This window comes from Dreissena polymorpha, chromosome 3 (assembly GCF_020536995.1).
Source record: "Dreissena polymorpha isolate Duluth1 chromosome 3, UMN_Dpol_1.0, whole genome shotgun sequence".
Lineage (NCBI taxonomy): Eukaryota > Metazoa > Mollusca > Bivalvia > Myida > Dreissenidae > Dreissena > Dreissena polymorpha.
Window position 1 is genome coordinate 72755537 of NC_068357.1, and position 26083 is coordinate 72781619.

The 26083-nt window shown below is 35.8% G+C and overlaps 1 protein-coding gene across 1 annotated transcript; it reads left to right on the top strand.

The window, feature by feature from the left end:
• Positions 1 to 238: 238 nt before the first annotated feature.
• LOC127874744 (pinin-like) lies at positions 239 to 24309 on the top strand (the record flags this gene model as incomplete). Its single annotated transcript, XM_052419326.1, is given in 8 exon segments — positions 239 to 334; positions 1633 to 1695; positions 2173 to 2251; positions 2868 to 2968; positions 6360 to 6435; positions 14973 to 15128; positions 19386 to 19524; positions 21798 to 24309. Coding segments are annotated over 8 exon segments (1669 nt in total), but the record flags the coding sequence as incomplete, so codon positions are not given.
• Positions 24310 to 26083: the final 1774 nt, after the last annotated feature.

Here is a 26083-nt window from a genome sequence, read left to right on the forward strand (position 1 = left end):
TTTAAAGCTAGAATCTGTTAATGTTGCACTTACATTAATATATTAAAGTAAGTAGCTAGGGCTTGACACTAACTTTTACAGATTGGTGTCCACAGGGAACCCTGCCTATTAAAATTATAGCAAAATCGTGTGAAAGACTGGTGTCCCTCAACAAAATTAGGGGGTATCGGGTTCCCGTTAGTGTTGAGGCCTGGTAGCAGTATAAAGAACATAAATTATTACCATCCTGTTCTGTTAGGACATCACCACCGCAGAGACGTGTGTCAGTTGGAGCAGTGGAACAGGGGGTTGGCAACTCAAGGGCGGCTGAGAGTCGTATCTTCAGTCTGGCCAGGTAAGCTTTTGATTGGCGAAATCTGGTTTTATGCACCATCTTTTTAAAACTCATATTAAACATTATTAATTGCAACATAAATGCCAGGCTTAAATGTTTATTTGAAATTTGTATTTCTATTGCTTGTAAATTGTGTGTGCTGCTACAAGTTTTGCATGTGTAGTGTTATTCAGTTTAGTTAATTTGGAGCAGCAGGATTTTCTTCACAGTTATATAAGTTGAACTTATTGAATGTACATGCTGCATACAACAACTGTATAGGAAGTAACTAAAAAATCGTATGATCATTTGTTTAATTCAATTATAAAATTTCTTGACATTACCAGTGCTGGAATTCACTCATGCTAACATATTTGCATTCTACAGTTAAACACCTCTCTCGATAAAAATTGTCCAGTCTTTTGAGCAAAAACTGTCATGTTATTTGTCAGAAACTTTTGTTAGGCGACTGCATGCCAAAAAGTTAGGTCCTACTTTGTCACCCATTTTAAAACCCATGTGCAACAAAGATGTCAGGTGGGTAATGGGGCCATACTGGTTTCAAATTGTCCATATAGCATTGTTGGTGTGTTATCGAAAAAAATTGCAAGGGGTGTCAACATAAAAACTTCACAGTTAGATAGATCATATAGACTAGTGGGGCGTGCAGTGCACAAGCAACATAACTCCTGCATCCTTGTCTTTAGAAATGTTGCCCATTGTTAATCTGTCAATATTTTATCCTACCTGATACTTGAATGTATGAATGATGTCTTTGAACATTAGCAATACACCCACATTACCTCACCTCATTTTAAATGGGGAGTGAAGTGCAGACATAACTTCTACTTTTGTTTATTTCACAGTAATTTCCTTTGTGAATTTTGATGCTGAAATTTTGTTCGGGGCATCTTGACCATAACATAAGGTATCAAGGCAACAGCCTATTTCCTCTGACAAAGTGGCTTGGGAGCTATTCAAAGCACAATAGTGACGGTTCATGTTTCCATGGTTTCTTTCATTATATTTATACTGGCAGTGCTCATGTGAAAAGGGGGTTTAATGCATCTGTGTAAATTTATGTCCCAGATTAGCCTGTGCAGTCCACACGGGCTAATCAGGGAGGACACTTTCCACCTAAACTGGATTTTTGCTAAGAAGAGACTTTCTTTAAACAAAAAATATCATAAAAGCAGAAAGTGTTGTCTCTGATTGGCCTGTGCAGACTGCACATGCTAATCTGGGACGACACTTGACGCACATGCATTAAACCCCCCTTTTCACAGAGCGAGGCTCATATCTTTTTGCTTACCCTTCAGACGAGGAATAGTGCAGGCTGATCCAGGACCCAGACCCAGAAGAGGAGGTGGGGCATTCTCAAGGTAATACTAAGACAAATAGAATTTCACTTCACTCTGATTAATATATTCAATTTATACATTTTGAAGTTGTATGTTCTGATAATGAAAGTGAAACTTTCGTAAGTCAAGGGATTATGATTGTCGTGCAAATTTCATATTAAAGAAATGTGTTTTATTTTGCTTCACTGTGTACAAATATCCGGCTTGAAATGAATACCATTGAACTGATAAACATCAATCTTCCTAATTCAAAGACTGCCAATCTAGAGCAGACATATTCTAAAAATAGTATTGATTTCACACAATGTTTGTAATCTTTTGAACTGTTTAACCATTTTTAACTAGTTTGTATGATTAAATAGTACTTTACTGCTATTTTCTTTGAAAAGTAATACTATTTTTGCAAGGAGCGCAAACAAAACTAATGCTTAGATGTATTACTGTAAGTACTGTCTGTTTGTTACAACCATGTTTTTCAACCTGATGTCTCTATGGAAGGTTGGGTCCCAGACCTGGAGGCCGCGGAAACCGACTGCAGCAACATGACAGCGGGGATGAGGAGGACACCAGAGGCAGGGTAGGTAGAGGTTGTCATGGAGACTAGAACTGTGGGCAGCCAAGCATAGATTTTTTACTAAGTTCAATAACTTGAATCTGATTCCTGCCAGCCAATATAAAACTGAGATCCTGAGCAGGTCTGATTTAAAATTCTGAATTGGAGATCTTTTATTTTACATATGGGAAAGTTATTCATATGTATTATACCCCCAACCCCTCCCACCCCAAACGCTTAACATTTTAAACGATTGTTGAAACAGATACTAATTTTATAACCCTTCTCGGAAGTTTGCGTATTTTACTTTGCCAAAATGGATGGACTTTCAGTCTGTCTTTCAGTTGACCATTCATTTCACTTGTTGACAACTGTGAAATAGGATTCTTTAAGTAGTTTGTATGCTGGTTACTTTTGAGGAAATAGACAATTGCTATTAATAATATTAATAGAAGTATTAAGTTTTAGGTCATTGTTGATTTTAAAGGTCAAGGCCACAGGGGCTTTTAACACAAAAATTGTTTTATCCAGATAGACCAACCAGTATGATTGAAAATGGAAGTGAATCAGTTGTTTCGCAGTGAAAGAAGTAGTTGTATTTGTTGTGCCATTTCTTTGTAGTGTCAATGACATATTTCAGCCCGCTCTTCAGTCGTCAGTAGTTGCCACCCCTGTAAGGGAAGAAAGGAGTCGTAAAATGTCCATTGAGGAACAGAACACAGACAGGAAAGGTCAAGCCAGGTACAGGCTTTTAGACATGTTTTCAAAACAATCATTTTTAAATGAGCCAGACATACCCCTTCAAACAACTTTTGATTAGGGTTATGTTAGATTTGCTTTGTTTGTCAGTTTTTATGCTCCCCATATGTACTTTTGTTACAGTTTCTCATAGCACCTTCAATACTTTACCGATCTCTTTCATATTTGGCATGTAGATGCCTTGCATGAACCTCTACCTTTTGATGACATTTGAGGTCACTGGGGTCAAGGTCACCAAGGCTAATAATAGATTTTTCTGTCACACTTTTGTTACAGTTTCTCATAGCACCTTCAATACTTTACCGATCTCTTTCATATTTGGCATGTAGGTACCTTGCATGGACCTCTACCTTTTGATGACGTTTGAGGTCACTGGGGTCAAGGTCACCAAGGCTAATAATAGATTTTTGTCACACTTTTGTTACAGTTTCTCATACCACCTTCAATACTCTTTCATATTTGGCATGTAGATACCTTGCATGGACCTCTACCTTTCGATGACATTTGAGGTCACTGGGGTCAAGGTCACCAAAGCTAATAATAGAATTTTCCGTCACACTTTTGTTACAGTTTCTCATAGCACCTTCAATACTTTACCGATCTCTTTCATATTTGGCATGTAGGTACCTTGCATGGACCTCTACCTTTTGATGAGGTTTGAGGTCACTGGGGTCAAGGTCACTGAGGCTAATATTAGATTTTCTCAAGGTCTCACTTTTTTCCACACAATTAACCCATATATTGACAAAGCATTATTGGGGAGCATCCATCAGTTTTACTGATATCCTTGTTTGGTCTTGGTTGATGTGGCTTCATAAAATTTTGCAAGTTTATGGAGTAGATTTCTTCCACATGTTTCAAGCGATTAATGTTGAAATTAAAATATATTATCTTAATGTTATTTTCTCGTAAATATAGCTAAAAAAACACAGAGAAGGTAAAATGTTATAGGTGTTTGGACAAAACTACTTCCAGATTTCTTAAGTGATACAATTAAAGCTTTGAATATGTCATCATAATGAAGCAAGGGTGGTATATTTCTGCTGATCTCAAGTAGCAAGATAAATCCAATTTTAAAACCTCTCCCCATTATCCGCATATTGCACTAGTAGCATTTTGTAGCAAGGCATGACATTGGCTGTCACCCCTTAATCTCTTGAAAAAAATCCCAAGTTTTTATATTCGAAAATTAGGGAGTATATTGTTTTGCTGGATGTCGGTCAGTTGGTCCGTCGGTAGACCAGTTCGTTTCCGATCAATAACTTTTAAGGGATTGATCTATTGACCTGACACTACCCATGTGCGTTTGCCTTTGTCAATAGATAACCCCTATTGAAATAGGGGTCACTAGGTCTAAGATCAAGGTCAATGTCACACTAAGAGTGAAAATTGTTTCCGATCATTAACTTGTGAACGAAGGGACTGATTGGCTTGATACTTCCCATGTGCATTGGTGTTGGAAAGTAGATGGCCCCTATTGAAATTGGGGTCACTATGTCAAAGGTCAAGGTCTCTGTCACACTCAGTGTGAAATCGTTTCCAATCAATAACTCGTTAACTGATTCACCATTTGGCTTGATACTTCCCATGTGCATCGGACTTGGACACTAGATGACCCCTATCAAAATTGGGTTCACTAGGTCAAAGCTCACATTCACGATAAGTGTGAACATTGTTTCCCATCAATAACTCCTCAAGGATTGACAGATTGGCTTGATACTTAACTTGTGCAATGGCCTTGGACAGTAGATGACACCTATTTAAAAAATGGTTACTAGTTCAAAGTCAATCTGATACCATGAGTTATATTTGTTTCTGTTCGATATGTCATCAAAGGATTGAGTGATGGGCCTCATACTTTGCAGATGCATTGCAAAAAATCCTGTGTCAAGGCCCTGTTTTGTGGGGCATTTGTGTCTAACTGTTGAGCTCTTGTTAAAAATTATTTCTTTGCTGATTCATTTGTAAATGGCTTTGTTCTTACTTCTAAAGAAAGTGAAGATTTTCACTGGAATGACAATAATCAAATCTTGGTGATTGACAATTTAGTATTTACTTAAAAATGTATTTAAATTGGAATGACTAGAAACAACCTTTGATATGAATCAGACAGCAATATCAGTTTGCAAATGATTACAGGGTATTTGCATGGATGGTATGTATGTATATGGGCCTCGATTTGTGGTTGTTTAATACTATTTGTTACCCATTGACAAGAAGTATAGTGTGTTTCCCAGTAGGGCAAAGGGGCATGGGGCAATATATTTAAAAGGGCATTTTAACGCGCAGTTTAGGCTTACAAGGGCACAACGTTCAGTGAAACCCTGGTTTTGGGAGGAACATTATTCGCATCAGTTGCAATAGTGGGAAAAACATAAAAATATAAACAAGCACACTTAAATATAATTTATGTATTTAGCTTACTTAAATTAATATTAATATATTTACCCTGCAATATTTTCCATTTAAGTTCCATGCTACTTGTTCCCCATTTTCAAGGAGTATGCTTTGTTACTGGCTAGTATTTGCATGAATGATATTTTTCTAAATGTAAGGTCTACTGATATACATGGCCTGTAGGGGGCGGGGCAGTTTACCTTAATTGGCTGTAGTGCAACCTTGTGAACACTAGAAGTCACAGTTTTTCCCAATTTTGATGAAACTTGCTATAAACATTTTTTTTTTTTAATGACACATAGATTTAAATCGGTTTTGGTCAACTTACCGGTAAACATATCACACTACTGGTAAGGCAGTTCTTCTAGCATGACAGTGCAATATTTAAGTCAAACTTTTTGCATAATCGGCATGACACTTAATCATAATTTTGTGCTAATTACATGATTTTACATCTCAGCTGAGATTGAAAAATGGTGCTGGGTAAAATGTTGTCAGAAGCCACATTTATTACACAAACATGGTAAAATCTGCTCAAAACAGGCCAGTGCCTTTGGGTCTCAGGTGAGGAACATAGGGAGTTTTGCCTCTTTCTTTGAAAATGTAACTATTTTATTTTTAATATTAAAAAAAAATTGAACTAGTATTTGCATTCAGAAAGGACGGCATATAGTTTTTTAACTGTCCGTCAGTCTGTCCGTCCGCAAAAAACTTAAACATTGCCCATAACTTTTGCAATATTGAAGATAGCACCTTGATATTTGGCATGCATGTGCATCTCATGGAGCTGCACATTTTGAGTGGTGAAAGGTCAATGTCATCCTGTAATGTCAAATGTCAAATACATGTATATGGCTTCAAAGGGGCGCAGTAGGGGGCATTGTGTTTCTGACAAACACATCTCTTTTTGGTGCTAACTTAAGACAAAAACTACAGTTAAACGCTTTTGCATGATTGATTTTATTTTGATTGATAGGAACCGTAGGATGTTTGGGCTCTTGCTTGGTACACTGCAGAAATTCAAGGATGAATCCAAAGAGAGCAAAGAAAAGGTATTACATTATCCAGTGCTCCCCCTGGTTAAAAAATTTATGTAGCCAACATTTTCGCCTAATAGATTTTTTTGTAGCCAAATTTTAGAAACTGTAGCCAAAGTTAAAGCCAAGCATTTTGGACTCCCTGTTGCAAGGCTAGAAGTAGACAAGATGTCACAAGAGACTTATATTTGCTTTTATTCGGTTCTGCATGTATGCATACTATTAGGGCACTTGCCTTGGTATACGTACAATGTAGCGCAACTTATGTCATTGGTAAATTTAATTTAAAATTAATACTTAATGCAACAACTCAACAGAATATTAGTCTTTTCATTTTATTTGATTTTACTTTACGATTTTTGGGAAACATAGACCCGCGGCACTTAAGATGCGAATGGTGGTTAATCAGTCAGGCGTGAAAAACACCATGTTATTTTTAGCTCATCTATTTTTTGAAAAAGAATTATGAGCTATTGTCATCACCTTGGCGTCGGCGTCCGGTTAAGTTTTGCGTTTAGGTACACTTTTCTCATAAAGTATCAATGCTATTGCATTCAAACTTGGTACACTTACTTACTATCATGAGGGGACTGGGCAGGCAAAGTTAGATAATTCTGGCTTGCATTTTGACAAAATTATGTGCCCTTTTTATACTTAGAAAATAGAAATTTTGGTTAAGTTTTGTGTTTAGGTCCATTTTATTCCTTAAGTATCAAAGCTATTGCTTTCATACTTGCAACACTTACTAACTATCATAAAGGGACTGTGCAGGCAAAGTTATGTAACTCTGACTGGCATTTTGACGGAATTATGTGCCCTTCTTATACTTAGAAAATTGAAAATTTGGTTAAGTTTTGTGTTTAGGTCCACTTTTTTCCTAAAGTATCAAAGCCATTGCTTTTATACTTCCAACACTTACTAACTATCGTAAGGGGACTGTGCAGGCAAAGTTATGTAACTCTGACTGGCATTTTGACGGAATTATGTGCCCTTTTTATACTTAGAAAATTGAAAATTTGGTTAAGTTTTGTGTTTAGGTCCACTTTTTTCCTAAAGTATCAAAGCCATTGCTTTCATACTTGCAACACTTACTAACTATCGTAAGGGGACTGTGCAGGCAAAGTTATGTAACTCAAACTGGCATTTTGACGGAATTATGGGCCCTTTATACTTGAAAATTTGGTTAAGTTTTGTGTTTTGGTCCACTTTACCCCTAAGGTATCATAGATATTGCTTTCATACTTGGAACACTCGCAAACTATCATAAGGGGACAGTAAAGGACAAGTTGCATAAATCTAGTTGTCATTTTTACAGAATTATGGCCCTTTTTTGACTTAGAAACTTTGAATATATGGTTACATTTTGTGTTTAGATTCACTTTACTTCTAAAGTATCAAGGCTATTTAAACTGTAAATACTTTCATGCTAACATGAGTGTACTGTACCTGGCAAGTTGAATTTTACCTTGATCGTTGAATGACCTTGACTCTCAAGGTCAAATTATTAAATTTTGCTAAAATTGCCATAACCTCTTTATTTATGATTAGATTCAATTGATACTTTGACAAAACAACTCTTACCTGACATACCACAATTGACTCCGTCCAAACCATCCCCCACGCCCATTATTTATTGTTTTTATTAAAGACCATCTAATAAATGGCCACCACACCCTCACACTATACCCCCCCCCTCACCCCCACCCCAAAAAAATAATTTTTATACCCCCGGTAGGGTGGCATATAGCAGTTGAACTGTCCGTCAGTATGTCAAACAGTCAGTCTGTCAGTTCGAAAAAAACTTTAACATTGACCATAACTTTTTTACTTTTTAAGATAGCAACTTGATATTTGGCATGCATGTGTATCTCATGGAGCTGCACATTTTGAGTGGGGAAAGGTCAAGGTCAAGGTCATCCTTCAAGTCAAGGTCAAATGTCAAATTTATGGTGTCTGTCTGTCCGAAAACATTAACATTGGCCATATCTTTTTCAATATTAATGATAGCAACTTGATATTTGGCATGCATGTGTATCTCATGGAGCTGAACATTTTGAGTGGTGAAAGGTGAAGGTGAAGGTCATCCTTCAAGGTCAAATGTCAAATATATGGCGTCTGTCCGTCCGAAAACTTTAACATTGGCCATTACTTTTTTAATATTGAAGATGGCAACTTGATATTTGGCATGCATGTGTATCTCATGAAGCTGCACATTTTGAGTGGTTGAAGTTCAAGGTCAAGGTCATCCTTTAAGGTCATCCTTCAAGGTCAAAAAATAAAATTAATTCAAAGCGGCGTTCTCATGAACCTGCACATTTTGAGTGGTGGAAGGTCAAGGTCATCCTTCAAGGTCAAGGTCATCCTTCAAGGTCAAAGGTAAAAAAACAAATAAAAATTTTCAAAGCAGCATTATCATGAAGCTGCACATTTTGAGTGGTGGAAGTTCAAGGTCAAGGTCAGTCTTCAAGGTCAAGGTCATCCTTAGAGGTCAAAGGTAAAAAAAAATCAAAGCGGCGTTATCATGAAGCTGCAAATTTTGAGTGGTGAAAGGTCAAGGTCATCCTTCAAGGTCAAGGTCATCCTTAAAGGTCAAAGGTCAAACAAAATATAAAAAAATCAAAGCGGCGTTATCATGAAGCTGCACATTTTGAGTGGTGGAATTTCAAGGTCAAGGTCATCCTTCAAGGTCAAGGTCATCCTTCAAGGTCAATGGTCAAAAAAATAAATAAATTCAAAGCAGCGTTTTCATGAAGCTGCACATTTTGAGTGGTGGAAGGTCAAGGTCATTCTTCAAGGTCAAGGTCATCCTTCAAGGTCAAAGGTCAAAATAATAATTTCAAAGCGGCGTTATCATGAAGCTGCACATTTTGAGTGGTGGAAGTTCAAGGTCATCCTTCAAGGTCAAGGTCATCCTTCAAGGTCAAAGGTCAAAAAAATATTTCAAAGTGGCCTTCTCATAAAGATGCACATTTTGAGTGGTGGAAGTTCAAGGTCAAGGTCATCCTTCAAGGTCAAAGGTAAAAATAATAATAATAATTTCAAAGCGGCGCAATAGGGGGCATTGTGTTTCTGACAAACACACCAATTTTTTTTTTCAAACATGGTTAAAAAAGACAAATATTTATTTTTATTATTTTATTTTTGAAATACCGTCCAACCATCCCACCCAAGAATCCCCCCCCCCCCAATTTTTTTTTATATTTTATTTTGCATTTTTTTTGCATTTTTTGGAAGATAATGTAATAAATGACCACACCCCCACACTATACACCCCTCTCCACTTCACCCCTCCATCCTTTGTGATTGAAATTGAGATAGGTCCCTACACCTTTAAAAAGAAAAATAGATGAGCGGTCTGCACCCGCAAGGCGGTGCTCTTGTTGGGATAGTTGGCTTCGTTATAGCTAATACATTAAATTGTTCCTACGATGTACTACTCCTCGATAAAATCGTGACCAGATACCGGATGGAATCCACGTGGAAATTTTGCAATTAGATGCAGTATTACGTAAAGCATTTTAACAAATTATGACGGAATTCATTACAAACAAATCAACTGTAAATATTTTCATGAATTCTTAAATGGGTTATAATTCGCTAACTGCTTTTTAGCTCACCTGAGCACAACGTGCTCATGGTGAGCTTTTGTGATCGCCTTTTGTCCGTCGTGCTTGGTCTGTCATCAACATTTTGCCTTGTGAACACTCTAGAGGCCACATTTATTGTCCGATCTTCATGAAACTTGGTCAGAACATTTGTCCCATTGATACCTCGACTGAGTTCGAAACTGGGTCATGCTGGGTCAAAAACTAGGTCACTAGGTCAAAAAAAAGAAAAACCTTGTGAACACTGAAGAAGTCACATTTGATGCCCAATCATCATGTAACTTTGTCAAAATGTTTGTCTAAATGATATGTTGGTTGAGTTCAAAAATGGTTCCGGTCCGTTGAAAAACATGGCCGCCAGGGGGCGGGGCAGTTTCCTTATATGGCTATAGAGAAACCTTGTGAACACTCTAGAAGTCACAATTTTTGCCCAACCATCATGAAACTTGGTCAAAACATTGGTTTCATTGATATCTCGGATGAGTTCGAAAATGGTTCAGATCGGTGAAAAAACATGGCCGCCAGGGGGCGGGGCAGTTTTCTCTTTATGTATATAGTGAAAACATGTGAACACTCTAGAAGTCACATTTTTGGTCCAATCTTCATGAAATTTGGTCAGAACATGTGTTTTCTGGATATGACAGTTGAGTTCGAAAATGGTTCAGATCGGTAAAAAAACATGGCCGCTGGGGGGGGGGTCATTTTCCTTATATTCATATGTAAAAACAGCTTGTGAACACTCTAGTTTAGCATGTCAAGGGAAGTAACTGCTAAATGGCTTTTGAAAAATTATGTTGAATTGACAGAGTTGTCTCCCTTTTTAATTTTTTTTTTTTAAGCACAAGAAGATTAAGTGGAATTAAATATAAATGATAGTTTTACATTCTGAAAGATAGCAAACTTTTGAATATGTTTTTTATAGTTTGCTGATTCTGTACAATATGGCATTCATTTGTCAAAAGATTTAAGCGAGACGATTTTTATATGTGTTAAATTGTAATATATTGATAAATACATGTTACAATAACACAAAATAGGCAAGACGAATTTCATAAAATGCAGAAAGACAAATTAGCGCCCCGAGCCGATGGTGACGAAGATATTTCTTACATATTTTCCTACAAAACCGAAGAATTCGTCTTTTTATTCGGATCGGAGTTAGTGTTCGTGTGTCGTATGAATAGACATTGATGCAGGAATTTAAAAACAACCATTAAACTAAATTAAGATTCACATCGTACATGCATGATAGCGAATTCGGCTGTACAGATATTTTCGATTTGAGAATTAAATATCGGCTTATTTCGCATTTTTCGACACATGTTCTTCTTAACTTTTATTTTTATTTATATTGAATTGTATGACCTTGTTAACACTCTAGAGGTCACATTTATTTTCCGATCATCATGAAACTTGGTCTGAAGATATGTCCCAATGATATCTTGGATGAGTTCGAAAATGGTTTTTGTTGCTTTAAAAACATGGCCACCAGGGGCGGGCATTTTTCCTTATATGGCTATATATGGCTTTAGTAAAACCTTGTTAACACTCTAGAGGCCACATTTATTGTCCAATCTTCATGAAATTTGGTCAGAAGATTGGTCTCAATGATATCTTGGATGAGTTCGAAAATTATTATGTTTGCTTGAAAAACATGGCTTCGAAGTGGTGGGGCAATTTTCCTTATACGGCTATAGTAAAATCTTGTTAACACTCTAGAGGCCACATTTACTGTCCGATCTTCATGAAACTTGGTCAGAAGATTCATCCTGATAATATCTTGGAAGTATTCAAAAATGATGCCGGTTGGTTTAAAAACATGGCTGCCAGTGGGCGGGGCATTTTTCCTTATATGGCTATTGTAAAACCTTGTTAACACTCTAGAGGTTTATTTTTTGATCTTCATGAAACTTGGTCAGCAGATTTCTCCCAATAATATCCTGTTATGTCAGGTGAGCGACTTTGGGCCTTTCAGGCCCTCTTGTACTCAAATTGTTTTAAATTGGCAGCAGTCTTAAAACAGATTTAATTGTTTATTTAAGCCCATAAGATGTACAGTTACACCATTGTTTTGTTTTCACACCAGACACTTTCCTTTGTCTGGATGCCTGGTTCTGACTAGTGTTGATGCAGACTGCGTTTCCAATTTTTCATTCAATAACACAGTGATGTGTTGCATCACAGTCTACGGTTTATAGAGTTTAAAATCGGAGACGGCACTTGACAGGAATAAAAATCGTTCGCCGAACATTTTCGCCAAACGTTTTTTTTATTCGCCGAAATTGCTAAATTTTAGCCATTGGCGAATTTGGCGAGCGACAGCGGAAGCCCTGCATTATCTATGCAGAAATAGATTAAGTGACTGATTTCGTGTGCTGATTTATTTATATGCTTCAAGTCTCTTGAGGGCTTGAATATAAATAGGCTGTGCTCTGTGAAAAAGGGGTCTAATTCATGTGCGTAAAGTGTCGTCCCAGACCTAATCAGGGATGACACTTTCCGCCTTAACCAGTCTTTCCGAAAGTTGCACACATTTTACTGGACATTCGGTCTAGTAAACTTTGACATTTTACCAGACCGAAAAACATTTTACCAGACCAAAAAACATTTAACCAGAAAAGGCATGTTGGGCAAATTTTGTTAATTACAAAAGTTAAGACTAAGGACTAACATATACATAATACTGTCAGTATTCACATTTATTTCCAGTTACATAGAGACAATATCTTCATCAAAATTCATTATACCCCCACAAACGAAGTTTAGGGGGGGTATATAGGAGTGAAATTGTCTGTTGGTCTGTCTGTCTGTCGGTCCGTATTAAGTGTCCGCTCTCTAATTCAAGTTGTTTTCATCTGATCTTCACCAAACTTGGTCAGAAGTTGTATTGAGATGATGTCTAGGTAAAGTTCGAATATGGGTCATGCCGGGTCAAAAACTTGGTCACAGGGTCACTAAGTGCATTTTAAACATTAAGCATGTTGTCCGCTCTCTAATTCAAGTAGTTTTCATCCAATCTTCACCAAACTTGGTCAGAAGTTGTATCTAGATGATGTCTAGGTCAAGTTCGAATATGTATCATGCCGGGTCAAAGACTAGGTCACGGGGTCACTTAGTGCGTTTCAAACATCACCATGTTGTCCGATCTCTAATTCAAGTAGGTTTCATCCAATCTTCACCAAAATTGGTCAGAAGTTGTATCTTGATGATGTCTAGGTCAAGTTTGAATATGTGTCATGCCGGGTCAAAAACTAGGTCACGGGGTCACTTAGTGCGTTTTAAACATCACACTGTTGTCGGCTCTCTAATTCAAGTAGTTTTCATCCAATCTTCACTAAACTTGGTCAGAAGTTGTATCTAGATGATGTCTAGGTCAAGTTTGAATATGGGTCATGCCGGGTCAAAAACTAGGTCACGGGGTCACTCAGTGTGTTTTAAACCTCACCATGTCCGCTCTCTAATTCAAGTAATTTTCATCCAATCTTCACCAAACTTGATCTCTAGGACAAGTTTGAACATGGGCCATGCAGGGCCAAAAACTAGATCACGGGGTTACTTAGTGCGTTTTTTAACATTCAGCATGGTGTCCGCTCTCTAATTCAAGTAGTTTACATCCGATCTTCACCAAACTTGGTCAAAAGTTTTATCGAGATGATCTTAAGGCCAAGTTAGAACATGGTCCTTTCTGGGTCAAAAACTAGGTCAAGGGGTCACTTAGTGCGTTTTAAACATTGAGCATGGTGTCCGCTGTTTTTTGTGAAGACGACATGCAAAATATTCTGTGTCAATGCGGCATGTGGGGATATTCATCACGTCTGTGACAAAGCTCTAGTTTAAGTACAACTAACGTCTATTGTTTTAATTTTTAACCTATTATCCCAGAAACACTAATCTGCACTAGATGCAATTAGAATAACCATTGTGACAAAAGAAGAATTAAATTTGTTCTTATATCAAAAACGTTTCTAAATTTATCCTAATCTTGGGGATTAAAAAAATTAAATGGAAAGAAACATTGTCTTAGCATTCTTTTGCATAGAAAATGATATTGTGTGGCTGCAAAATTCAGGCTGGTTCTTTTAATTTGAAAAAGAAATGAATCCACTGTTGTTACATTTGTCAAGAGTCCTTGAAAAGAGGTAAAAACAATGTGCGGCCTCCGTTTTTTGCTGCTTTTGCAACCGAAAATAACGAATGTAGGGAACCAGATATGCTAATTTTCTTATCGGACCAATGAACACGCAGTTCATTTCCTCACTATTACTAATTATCTCGCGAGACTATGAGAGTACACAACTGTATGAATTTTGTCAACTGTTTTTAACATGCAATCTGGTGAAATATTAACCTCTATGCCGATCAGATATTTACCGGACATTCGGTCCGGCAAAGACGGAAAATCTGTCGGACCGGCAAGCATTTTACCAGACATGTCCGACGACGTTTCGGAAAGACTGGCCTTAACTGGATTTTTAATAAGAAGAGACTTTTGTAAACGAAAAATACCATACATGCGGAAAGTGTCATCCCTGATTAGCCTGTGCTGACTGCACAGGCTAATCTAGGACGACACTTTACGCACATGCATTAAACCCCCTTTTCATATACCTCTTAAAATTGACTGAAAGATGTATAAATTCCTACGAACTTGATATAACCCTTTCCCACTCAGAAGCAAAACCTTTCCCTGCTCATCAGTATCTAAGGTTTGGAGATGAAGTCTTATAAACTTGAATTTAGTAAAAAAGGTCTTAAATTAAATGTAACTTTCTAAGGGACTACTAATGCGTGAAAATATGTATCTAAGTGGTAAAGGGAAGAGCGCCTACTTACTTGATATAAAACATAATATCATGTCAGGCACCTTTATATTAGACCAATATCACCATGGAGGCACATGTTTTATGGTAATTGAATTCACATGGACAGAACTCTTTTTGTAAACAGGAAGAGCAGCGTATAAAGATTGAAAAGAAACTTGAAGACAAATTCCGCCAAGAAAAAGAGGAAATCCTTAAGGAGAGGAGAGACCTATTTCTGGAACGACGTCGAAAACAAATTCGCATAAAATTGATCGAACAGAAAATGGAAATGGTTCAGAATGTAAGTGCTTAAATTATAATTGAAACGTATTTAATTTCGTAATGTTCGTTGGATTTTTAATACTGGTATGCATTACTTCCTTCAACGCAGTGGTCATGGCCTGCAAACATTTAACCCTTTCCCACTCAGAAGCAAAGTGAAAAAGGCTATGTGCAAACAGCATAAAACCAGAACAGCCTGCGAGTAATTCACAGTCTGTTCAGGTTTTATGCTGTTTGCTGCTTGTCATAAACAGAGAGTTGGAAATGAAGCCTTTAAAACTTATATTTAGTAAGAAAGGTATTTGATTAAATGTAACTTTCTAATGGACCACAAATGCATCAAAATACGTATCTAAGTGCTAAAGGGTTAATTTGGTAATGTTTGCTGTTTTTGAATACTGGTATGCATTACTTCCTGTAACACAGTGGTCATGGCCTGCCAACATTTAAACTGTTTAACATCTTAAACAAATTTTAAACTTAAACTGCACAATATACAACCTGAAAGAGGCCCAGGATACTTTAAAATTAACAACAGCATCTTATTAGATACACAATATCAAACACAAATAAAACAGGAAATATTAAATACAGTTCAAAATAATAAAGATGCAAACCCAAACACCTTATGGGAAGTAATTAAAGGAAATATACGTAACACAACAATTAGATACACATCATTTAAACAAAAAGAAACACACAAACTTGAAACTGAAACCATCAAAACCATTGAAACACTTGAAAAACAATTGCATCAAACAAACACAAATGATACCACCGACATTGAAAATGAAATAACATTAAAAAAACAAATATTAGATGGAATCTATCATACACATCTCAATGGAATAATACTAAGAGCGCGTGCACAGCATGTTGAACACAATGAAAAAAATACAAAATATTTCGCAAACATTGAAAAACGTAGAAGTGAACAAAAAACTGTACACAAATTAGTAGTCAATGGCAAAGATATAACAAACAGAACTGAAATACTAGAAGAACAACGTTTATTTTTCGAAACCCTCTATAAACGAAAAAATGTTGAAAATAACACCCGTTTTAAAAATACACATCACGCTTTAAACCAAGAGGAAAAACAACTGTGCGACGGATTGCTTAATGAATATGAATGTGGATTAGCCCTAAAAGAAATGCAAAATAACAAAAGCCCAGGATCTGATGGCATCACAATCGAGTTTTATAAAATATTCTGGAATGAGATAAAAACACATCTAATTAATTCACTTAACTATTCATTTAACAACGAAAACTTAACTACGCTACAAAAACAAGGTATTATATCGCTTATTCCAAAACCTGGAAAAAACTTAGAATCCTTATCAAACTGGCGCCCGATTAGTTTACTAAACAATGACTATAAAATTGCAACTAAAAGTATAGCAAACAGAATTAAAAAAATATTACCATCAATCATTTCAAAATCTCAATCTGGTTTTATAAAAGGACGTTACATTGGTGAAAACGTTCGTCTTATCCAAGAATGCATAAACTATTTCAACAATTCAAATAATCCTGGTCTAATATTCTTTGCAGACTTTGAAAAGGCATTCGATTCGCTTGATCATTCATTTATGTTCTCTTGCTTAGAAAATATGAACTTTGGTGAAAGTCTCATTCAATGGGTCAAACTATTCTATACCGATATTAACAGTATAATCATTAACAATGGCTTCTTTTCATACAGTTTTAACATCGAACGAGGGGTTCGACAAGGATGTCCACTCTCATCATCGCTATTTATTATTTGCATCGAGTATCTATCACATCAAATCCAATCAAATAAACACATAAAAGGCATATCACTAGAACCTGACGAAGAAATCAAACAATCCCTATTTGCTGACGATGCAACTTATTTTTTAAACGACAATTACGATTCTTTCCATAACCTAATAGAGTCGCTAACCCTTTACGGAATGACATCAGGTCTTAAACTAAACAAAAGTAAATGTACTGTGCTACGAGTAGGTAAATTAAAACAAAGTACTGTTCAATATAAAAAAGAAATGAAATTTTATTGGACATCCGATGAAGCCACAACGTTAGGCATTGCTTTCACAAATAATGAAAAGGATACAGTTCTTAAAAACATACTACCTAAATTACAGAATTTTAAAAACTGCTTAAAATCATGGCATCATCGTAAACTTACACTAATCAGAAAAAACACAGTATTGAAAACGTTTGCACTTCCTAAATTAATATATGTATTAAAAGTTCTCCCAAATCCACCAAACGATGTAATTAACGATATAAAATCAGCAATATTTAATTTCATATGGGACGGTAAGCCTGATAAAATAAAAAGAACTCAGTTAATTCAATCTGTAGAAAATGGAGGTATCCAATTAACGAACATTGACTCATTCTTGAATGCAATCAAATGCAGCTGGGTTAAAAGATACCTAGATAATACCAATACGAGTAAATGGAAATTATTCTACCAGAAAATCCTTAAAAAATATGGTGACTCCTTACTTTTTGAATGTAACATCAGCAATACTATCTTACATGAAATTGCAAACGAAAACATATTTCTGTCTGATGTTCTATCAGCGTGGAGTGATGTCACTCATAACTTAGAAACCCAAACCAGCAGTAAAACAATTTTATGGAACAATAAAGACATAACTTCAAACAATAAGATGTTTTTCTATAAAGATTGGTTTTGAACGAAGCATTAAATATGTCGACCAATTATATGACTACAGAATTAAGGATTTCTACTCTTTTGATAATATATGCTACATATACGGAATACCTTCAAATAATTTTCTGAAGTACTACACACTAATCAAAAGCATACCCATACATATTAAATCTGAAATCAATACAAATAATACACCATGTACTCAAACAACATTTGTAGAAAACATACTTGGAAGAAAAAACAAAACAAATACAATATTTTACACACTACAAATTAAAAACCCTACAGAAAACTCCAAAATCCAAAATAAATGGCAAGACCTTTTTGTAGAAAATGAACTTAATTGGAAACACATATTTACCATGCCATATAAAGCAACCATTGAAAGCACACTGAGAAATTTTCAATATAAATACATCCATAGAATTATAGCTACAAATAAATATCTCTTTAAATGCAAATTAGCTAACTCAAATATGTGTGACTTCTGCAGTGAAAACATTGAAACTATAGAACATCTTTTTTGGGAGTGCAAACACATCCAGCCTATTTGGAATCAATTAATATCATTTCTTGAACAACAGCAACTAAACGTTAAACTATCTTTCTTAAATGTAAGTTTCGGAATTAACTCATTGAAATCACTAGACGGTAATAATATTGTGAATTTTATGGTTATATTGATGAAATATTTTATCTTAAACATGAAGTACAAAAAACAAGTACCAAATTTTAATTGTTTTGTCCATAGTCTTAAACTAAAAATCCAGATTGAGAAAGAAATAGCCCTCAGTAATGACACATTACAAATCTTTGAACAAAAATGGAATCGGATTAAATTCTCATAATGTTTTGTCCACTTTTATACATTTCACTCTAATGTTAGTTTATCTTTCTAAAATAGTTTTGTTTATCTTTTTTAAACATGAAGTACAAAAAACAAGTACCAAATTTTTATTGTTTTGTCCATAGTCTTAAACTTAAAATCCAGATTGAGAAAGAAATAGCCCTCAGTAATGACACATTACAAATCTTTGAACAAAAATGGAATCGGATTAAATTCTCATAATGTTTTGTCCACTTTTATACATTTCACTCTAATGTTAGTTTATCTTTCTAAAATAGTTTTGTTTATTTTTTTTTCAATCTGACAAGATCATTGTGAATATAAAACAAAACACACAAGTCCAGTATGCTTTCTTCCGACTTTATACAACTCATCATTTTTTCATAACTATTCCTCTGTTGTTCTTTTCTATTCTCTCTAAAAAAATATATATATTAGCATATCTTGTATAACATGTTTGAACTTTATTGCTTTGTACAATCACTATGTTGTATGATCATATACATGTTTACATTGTATGTATGATATTGAATAAAAAAAAAAAAAAAATCTTAAACAAATTTTATCCCTTGGATCTCTATCATAACTAAGGGTTGGAAATGACGCCTTTACAACTTATATTTAGTAAAAAAGGTATTTAATGAAATTTAACATTCTCAGGGACTACAAAAACGTAAAAATACGTATCTAAGTGGTAAAGGGTTAAACAAATTTGATCAGTGTGATCCCTATTCATTACATGTCCCACTTTTTAGCATGAGTCCTGGGAGAGAGAAACCAAGAAGTTGCAGAACTTCATCCTGACCAAGGCCAAGCCATGTCTGTTCTACATGCCCAAGATGCTGACAGAGGACTCTGAGACCAAGCTGCAGGACACCAAGCTAGCCGTGGATGGTGAGACTTACATATATGGCATCAGAATACTAAGAATTGTGTGGTAGATTTTCATGGTAGGATTGAAGTATTAAGGAATGAAAAAAAATTATAGCCGAAAATCATATATATTTTCTGGCATGCAATTTTGTGATTTTTATGCCCCCGGATCAATAGATCGGGGGTATATTGTTTTTGTCCTGTCTGTCTGTCTGTCTTTCTGTCTGTCTGTCCAAAACTTTAACCGTGGTTAAAGTTAGATAACTTTTGCAATATTGAACATACCAACTTGATATTTACCATGCATGTGTATCTCATGGAGCTGCTCATTTTGAGTGGTGAAAAGTCAAGGTCATCCTTAAAGGTCAAAGGTCAAATATCATTGTATTTTTCTTTCCTAAAACTTTAACCTTCGTTAAAGTTTTATCATAAATTTCTATGTTCCCCACTATGGTAGTGGGGGACATATTGTTTTTGCCCTGTCTGTTGGTTGGTTGGTTGGTTGGTCTGTTGGTTGGTTGGTCTGTTTGCGCCAACTTAAACATTTTGCAATAACTTTTGCTATATTGAATATAGCAACTTGATATTTGGCATGCATGTGTATCTCATGGAGCTGCACATTTTGAGCGGTGAAAGGTCAAGGTCATCCTTCAAGGTCAGAGGTCAAATATATGTGGCCAAAATCGCTCATTTTATGAATACTTTTGCAATATTGAAGATAGCAACTTGATATTTGGCATGCATGTGTATCTCATGGAGCTGCACATTTTGAGTGGTGAAAGGTCAAGGTCATCCTTCAAGGTCAGAGGTCAAATATATGTAGCCCAAATCGCTTATTTTATGAATACTTTTGCAATATTGAATATAGCAACTTGATATTTGGCATGCATGTGTATCTCATGGAGCTGCACATTTAGAGTGGTGAAAGGTAAAGGTCATCCTTCAAGGTCAGAGGTCAAATATATGTGGCCCAAATCGCTTATTTTATGAATACTTTTGCAATATTGAAGATAGCAACTTGATATTTGGCATGCATGTGTATCTCATGGAGCTGCTAACTGGATAGTTGGATAAGGTCAAGATAACTGGGGCTAACTGGATAGTCGGATAAGGTTAAGGTAACTGGGGCTAACTGGATAGTTGGATAAGATCAAGGTAACTGTTGCTGAAAATAGAAAAAAAATAGCTTTAGTTTCAATGAAGGTTTTATGATAAAATTGTGTGTTTAGGTGGCATAAAGACACACCTAGCATTGGATTCCTTTTAGAGAAGTATGGTTATGGTAACTGTTGCCATAAATACAGTAGACCAAAGGTAAAGCTCAATAACTTTAGTGTTATAAGGAAATAGTGCTGATATTATGTGCCTTGGTTACTAACAACATGCATGTTTGGTCCTGACAGCTGGATCAGGGTTGATGTCACTGTAACTAGGAAACTTTTTCTGCTCAAAAACCTTAGTTTGGATGGAGACATATGTATTGCACTGACATTTTCTGTGTAGGCAGATTACCTGCAGACCTATCTTGAGAGGGGCACAGTTATTTTTATTAAAACAAATTAATACATTCTGCATCTATATAGATCAATGTTACCCAGAGCTTTAATATGGGCGTATTTTGTGACAAGTTAGCACTGTTATTAAAGATTTGATTGTAAAAAACATTCAATCAGGATAGGGATATTCTCACTGAACATAGGTAAATTATGTTACAAGGTATACACATGTTAGGTATCAGTATTTAGAAAGTTGTACAACCAATCAATAAGTAACTTTAAATTGAGATTGTATGCAACATGCGCATTCTAAATTAAAAATAATCTGCATTTGTCAGTATTTTAATCTCCAGAATTACTTATTCCTTTGCCTGTTAGTGTATGTAGATACGAAAGATTAAAATGTTACTCTTAAAAAAATGGACTTCATTTATAGTGTGTTTTTGGACATATACATTTGTAAAAAAAACACAGGAGGATGTAAAATTGGAATGACATCAGAAATTGCTAATCAAACTATAATTCATTTGGAACTTTAATAATTCTTGGTTTACTAGTACAATGAAATCCACAAAAATTAGTATTCCAGAAAAATAATGTAATAACTGTTTTAAAAGATCATCTTACAAGATCTTAGCAAAATTAAAATGACTGGATTCTTGGATTTTAGAGCTGAAAACTCTGATGGCGCCTATTGACATTAACTTTAAATAAGGCAACAAATAGAACATGTTATATTGCTGTGTTTTTTTTTAAAATTAACCATATGCACAATTAATTGACCAATTTTTATTACAGCTATGATTGAAAATCGCCGTAAAAAGCTGGATGAGGAAATCAACGACTTGATGAATCGCATCCAGGATAATGAGGAAGGAGGAAATGATGATAACGAGGAGGAGGAGGAAGAGCATGAGGAGAGAGAGAATGAAGATGATGAAAATCATCCAAGTAGGGGTGAGGAAAAAATGGGAGACAGCGAGGGTGAAGAGAGGAAGGAAAGAAATCGCAATTCAAACAGGGAGGAGAAAGAAAATAATGGAAGCTTTCAAGATGACGATAAAGAGGAAATGGAAATGAATGAGAGAGAGTTGAGGGACAAGGAAAGAGAACAGAGAGATAGGGATAGGAGAATGAGAGAACAAGCAGAGAGGGAAAGGGCTCATAAAAGAGCCCCGTCTGAAACTAAAGAGGGAAGTCCTAGTAAAAGCAGTGAGCCCAAAAATAGGAGCAAGAGTGGGGAGCAAAGGGTTAGATCCCATCAAGATAGGAAAAGGTCACGTTCACACTCACGGGGGCGTAGGTCAAAAAGTAGGGAAAAGCATAGGTCAGGAAGTAGAGATAGGCATAGGTCAGGGAAGAGAGAAAAAAGGGATTCACATCATAGTGGTGAGAAATCTAAATCCAGAAGGTCTAAAGGGGAGGGTAAGGCAGAAAAAATCTCCAAGGTTTGGGAACCAATGGAAGATGAGGAGGAGGAGGAATTTGTGGGCTCTAAGCCAGACACCATTACTGAAGGTGGCAATATTCAGAGCAGAATGTTACAAATGGCAGGTCTGGCTGATGCGTATCAGAGTGTTAGCAAGAAGGGGGCAGACCGGCGAGAGGCTGGAGAGGGGAGAGATTGGATGGACTCGGTGTATGGGCAGAGAGTTGAGAGAAAGGCAGGGGACAATCAGAGGTCCGAAGGTGAGGAGCAAAATGAATATAGCCAAGATAACCCAGAGTCTGGCCCGGAGAATGATGCTAGCTCATAGGAAAACTGTATATACTAAATGTGGAGATGTATGTTTTTAATGCCTCGTTGCTCATTTATTTTTTTAACGTAAATGATTTTGGAGTATGCATCTTAAAATAAATCCTTAGCTTATTTACATAGTATTAAGCTATTAAAGTACACATACTACATGTATTTATAAACCAATGTTTTTAGGAATAAAATTTATGTTAACATATTTTACTTGTTTATTCCTAGATGACATAGTTTTATGCTATGAGAGTTTGTGAATGCTAAATGTCTTCCTCCACTACCACAATAGTATGAAAAGAGGTTAGGTGTAACCCATAACATACTGTGCAAAAGCCCCAATGGACTTGTCAGGTACTTTGTCAGATTAGATTCTAATATTGGCAGACATTTATTAAATCTGCCAGACATGCAAGCTTTTAACATTAGAGCCTTTTGAATGTTTTGTCAAAACTTGTTTCTGGCAACAACCAAATGTTTGTCAGACATGCTAATGTTTTGCCAGAGTTTTCTAACTGTCTGCAAAACGCCAATTGGGCCATCATTTACATCTAGAACACCTTCATTGACTCTTGCTTTGGTCAGATCTTTCAAATGTAAATCTAAACCGTGAATGGATTATGAAAAAAATGCATTCTTTTATTAAATGAAGTCATTTATGTATACAATTCACATATGGGATGAGCAGTCCAAGCGATATGAATGGGTGGATAAAAAGAGAATGTTTTATATCCTGCGAACGAGCATTGCAAATTAATAGTATTGCATATTGACTTCATACAGTACCTGATAACTTGAAAACAATTGCCTTTCTTAAAATCCCAAACTGGTAAGTATCTTATTATCATCAATATATTAATCTTGCAATCAATGTCATTATTCAACCTTCAACTTTTACTTTAAATCTGCACTCTTGATAGTCAGTTAATTTCTTTGGAGCATTTCTGTACAATGTTCTGCCCTTTGGTCTATCTTTATTCTTGAAAGGCCGGTATGTAATATTTTGTTCATTAATTTTTGTTTGAGACATAGCCATGAGATAATGCAATATATTTGGGCATGTTAAACTTACTATACATGTAGCTTTGAATGAACCAACAGTTAGTTTAAGCAGAAAACAGAATGGTGGTTTCTGTATAATATTTTTGCAGGAATGAATGATTGAATGCAATGTTTCCCTTATTTTGTTGGCATCCATTATTCACTTGCTTTTTGAGCACCACTTCAGTGACCTGAATTATGCATAACATTATTTGCATAATACAGAATTATCTCTTTAGAACTGCATGTAAGCATAACTAGAACATTGTTTTTACCAAGTATGGCCCTGGTGTCGGTGGGGACCATGCAGACATTTTCTTTTATCAACAAGACAACTGTGTTAGATTAGAGTTATCTTATTCTATGATCAGTTTTATTATGTAAACAGGTAGATTTTTTATCAGTAATTACCAATGTACATTTTGTGTGTATATATTTGCTATTGCATGTTTAAGTACATTTGTTTTCTTTTCAAATATTCCATTTTCAGAACAGAATTTCAAAAATAAACTTATAACGCATTGAGGTTGTCATTATTTCAGATCCTGAGCCTCTTGTAAAAATTAAAACAAATGTTTGTTGACATTTTGTCGCCAAATTTCATAAGTTTCCAGTTTAGAGGCCTCTTAATCCAATCTGGATTAAACTTGACATTAACTAGACTGATGTCGAGGCTGTGTTAAATGTGTTGAAAAACTAGGTCGTCAGGTCAAATGATAAAAAACCATTTTCCATATAGAGGCCACACTGAAGACTATTTCTTTATGGAATTTGGTCAGAATGTTTATCTTGACAATATCTAAGACGAGTTTCAACATGGGTCAAGCTTAAAAATGTATATCACCTTTTCAAATCTTAGAAAAACCTTGTTACCTGTCCAAGGCAATATTTATGACTAAATCTTGATGAAACTTGGTCAGAATTTTTATCTTGACTGTATCTAGGCCATAATGAAATCTGGGTCATGTGCCTCAAAAAACTAGGTCACCAGGTCAAATCTTAGAAAAAAACTTGTTACCACTATAGAGGCCACATTTATGACTCAATCTTGATGAAACTTGGTCAGAATGTTTATCTTGACATTTTCTAGGCCACTAGGGTCAAAATTGACTATGTTCAACTACAAGTCTTGAACCCTTGATCCTAGTGGTTTCATAGAAGATTTTAAAAGCTTTTTACTATGTAAGTCTACATAAATCTTCTGACCCTTGGGCACAACCAGTTTTGACCCTAAGGGCATGATTTTAACAAACTTGGTAGAAGACCACAAAACACTTATATTTATCCTATCAAAGGCAGTTACCGCAGTCAGATTCTTTAGCTGCAAAATAGGCTCACAAAATATGTTATGACGTCAGATGGAAGAGACAACAATGCAGTTCGATTTAAGTGTTAACTTTTTGAACCTTGAAATGACTGCCTCGCGACCGCTGTACACAGGGGAAAAATGACTTCTGGAATGAAGTATACTGGCAATTGGCCATTATAGCCAGCTTGAGTGTTATACCTGGGTGTATTACTTCTTCTACTTCATACTTCCTACAGTCAATTGCTGACTATTACAGGAAGGCCTACTGTCGAGTTCGTTTCCTGTGAAGAACCAGTACTTGGTGTCTATGGAGGAGATAATGAGAACGCTCCCCGAGTAGGGAGCGAACCCACGAACTCCTGATCGCTAGGCAGACACCTCATCCACTACACCACCGTGACCTCTCAGAATACCGAACGATTTTCATCAGGGGAATATAGACTGACCGCTGCAGGCAGGTGGTGACCACTTTTCTCAGGTGACCACTAAGTCCGGTTGGACTTCAGGGCTTGAAAAGTGCTTGAAAACGAGTCCAAGGCTTGAAAAGCCCTTGAACAAAGGTTGGCCTTGAAAAAGTGCTTGAAAAGTGCTTATTTCATGTAAAAAAGCCTTGAAAATGTTTATTTATGCTCAAAATTACTTTTATCATCGCTTTTATTATTTTACTTAAATCGTTCTTAAGGGAAATATTATGAAAATTTATCATAAATTCCTTCGCGCAAAAAAAGTTGAATACGAAATATAAGTTTCGTACACTATTTAGTACGAAACGTTATGTGTACACGTCACAGATTATGTGTACTACGTCAGAGGTTCTTCATTGTGATCAATTTTTGCGAGTGAAAACGCAGGGATGGGGAAGTGTCGTTTCAAACCAGGGTGGTTAACTGAATAAGAGGAGAGAGCTGGAAGAACTGGAAAAGGAAATCAATTCTGTTAAAGACAAAATGTTATAGTAACTGACTGCTGTTCAAATGTAATGAACTA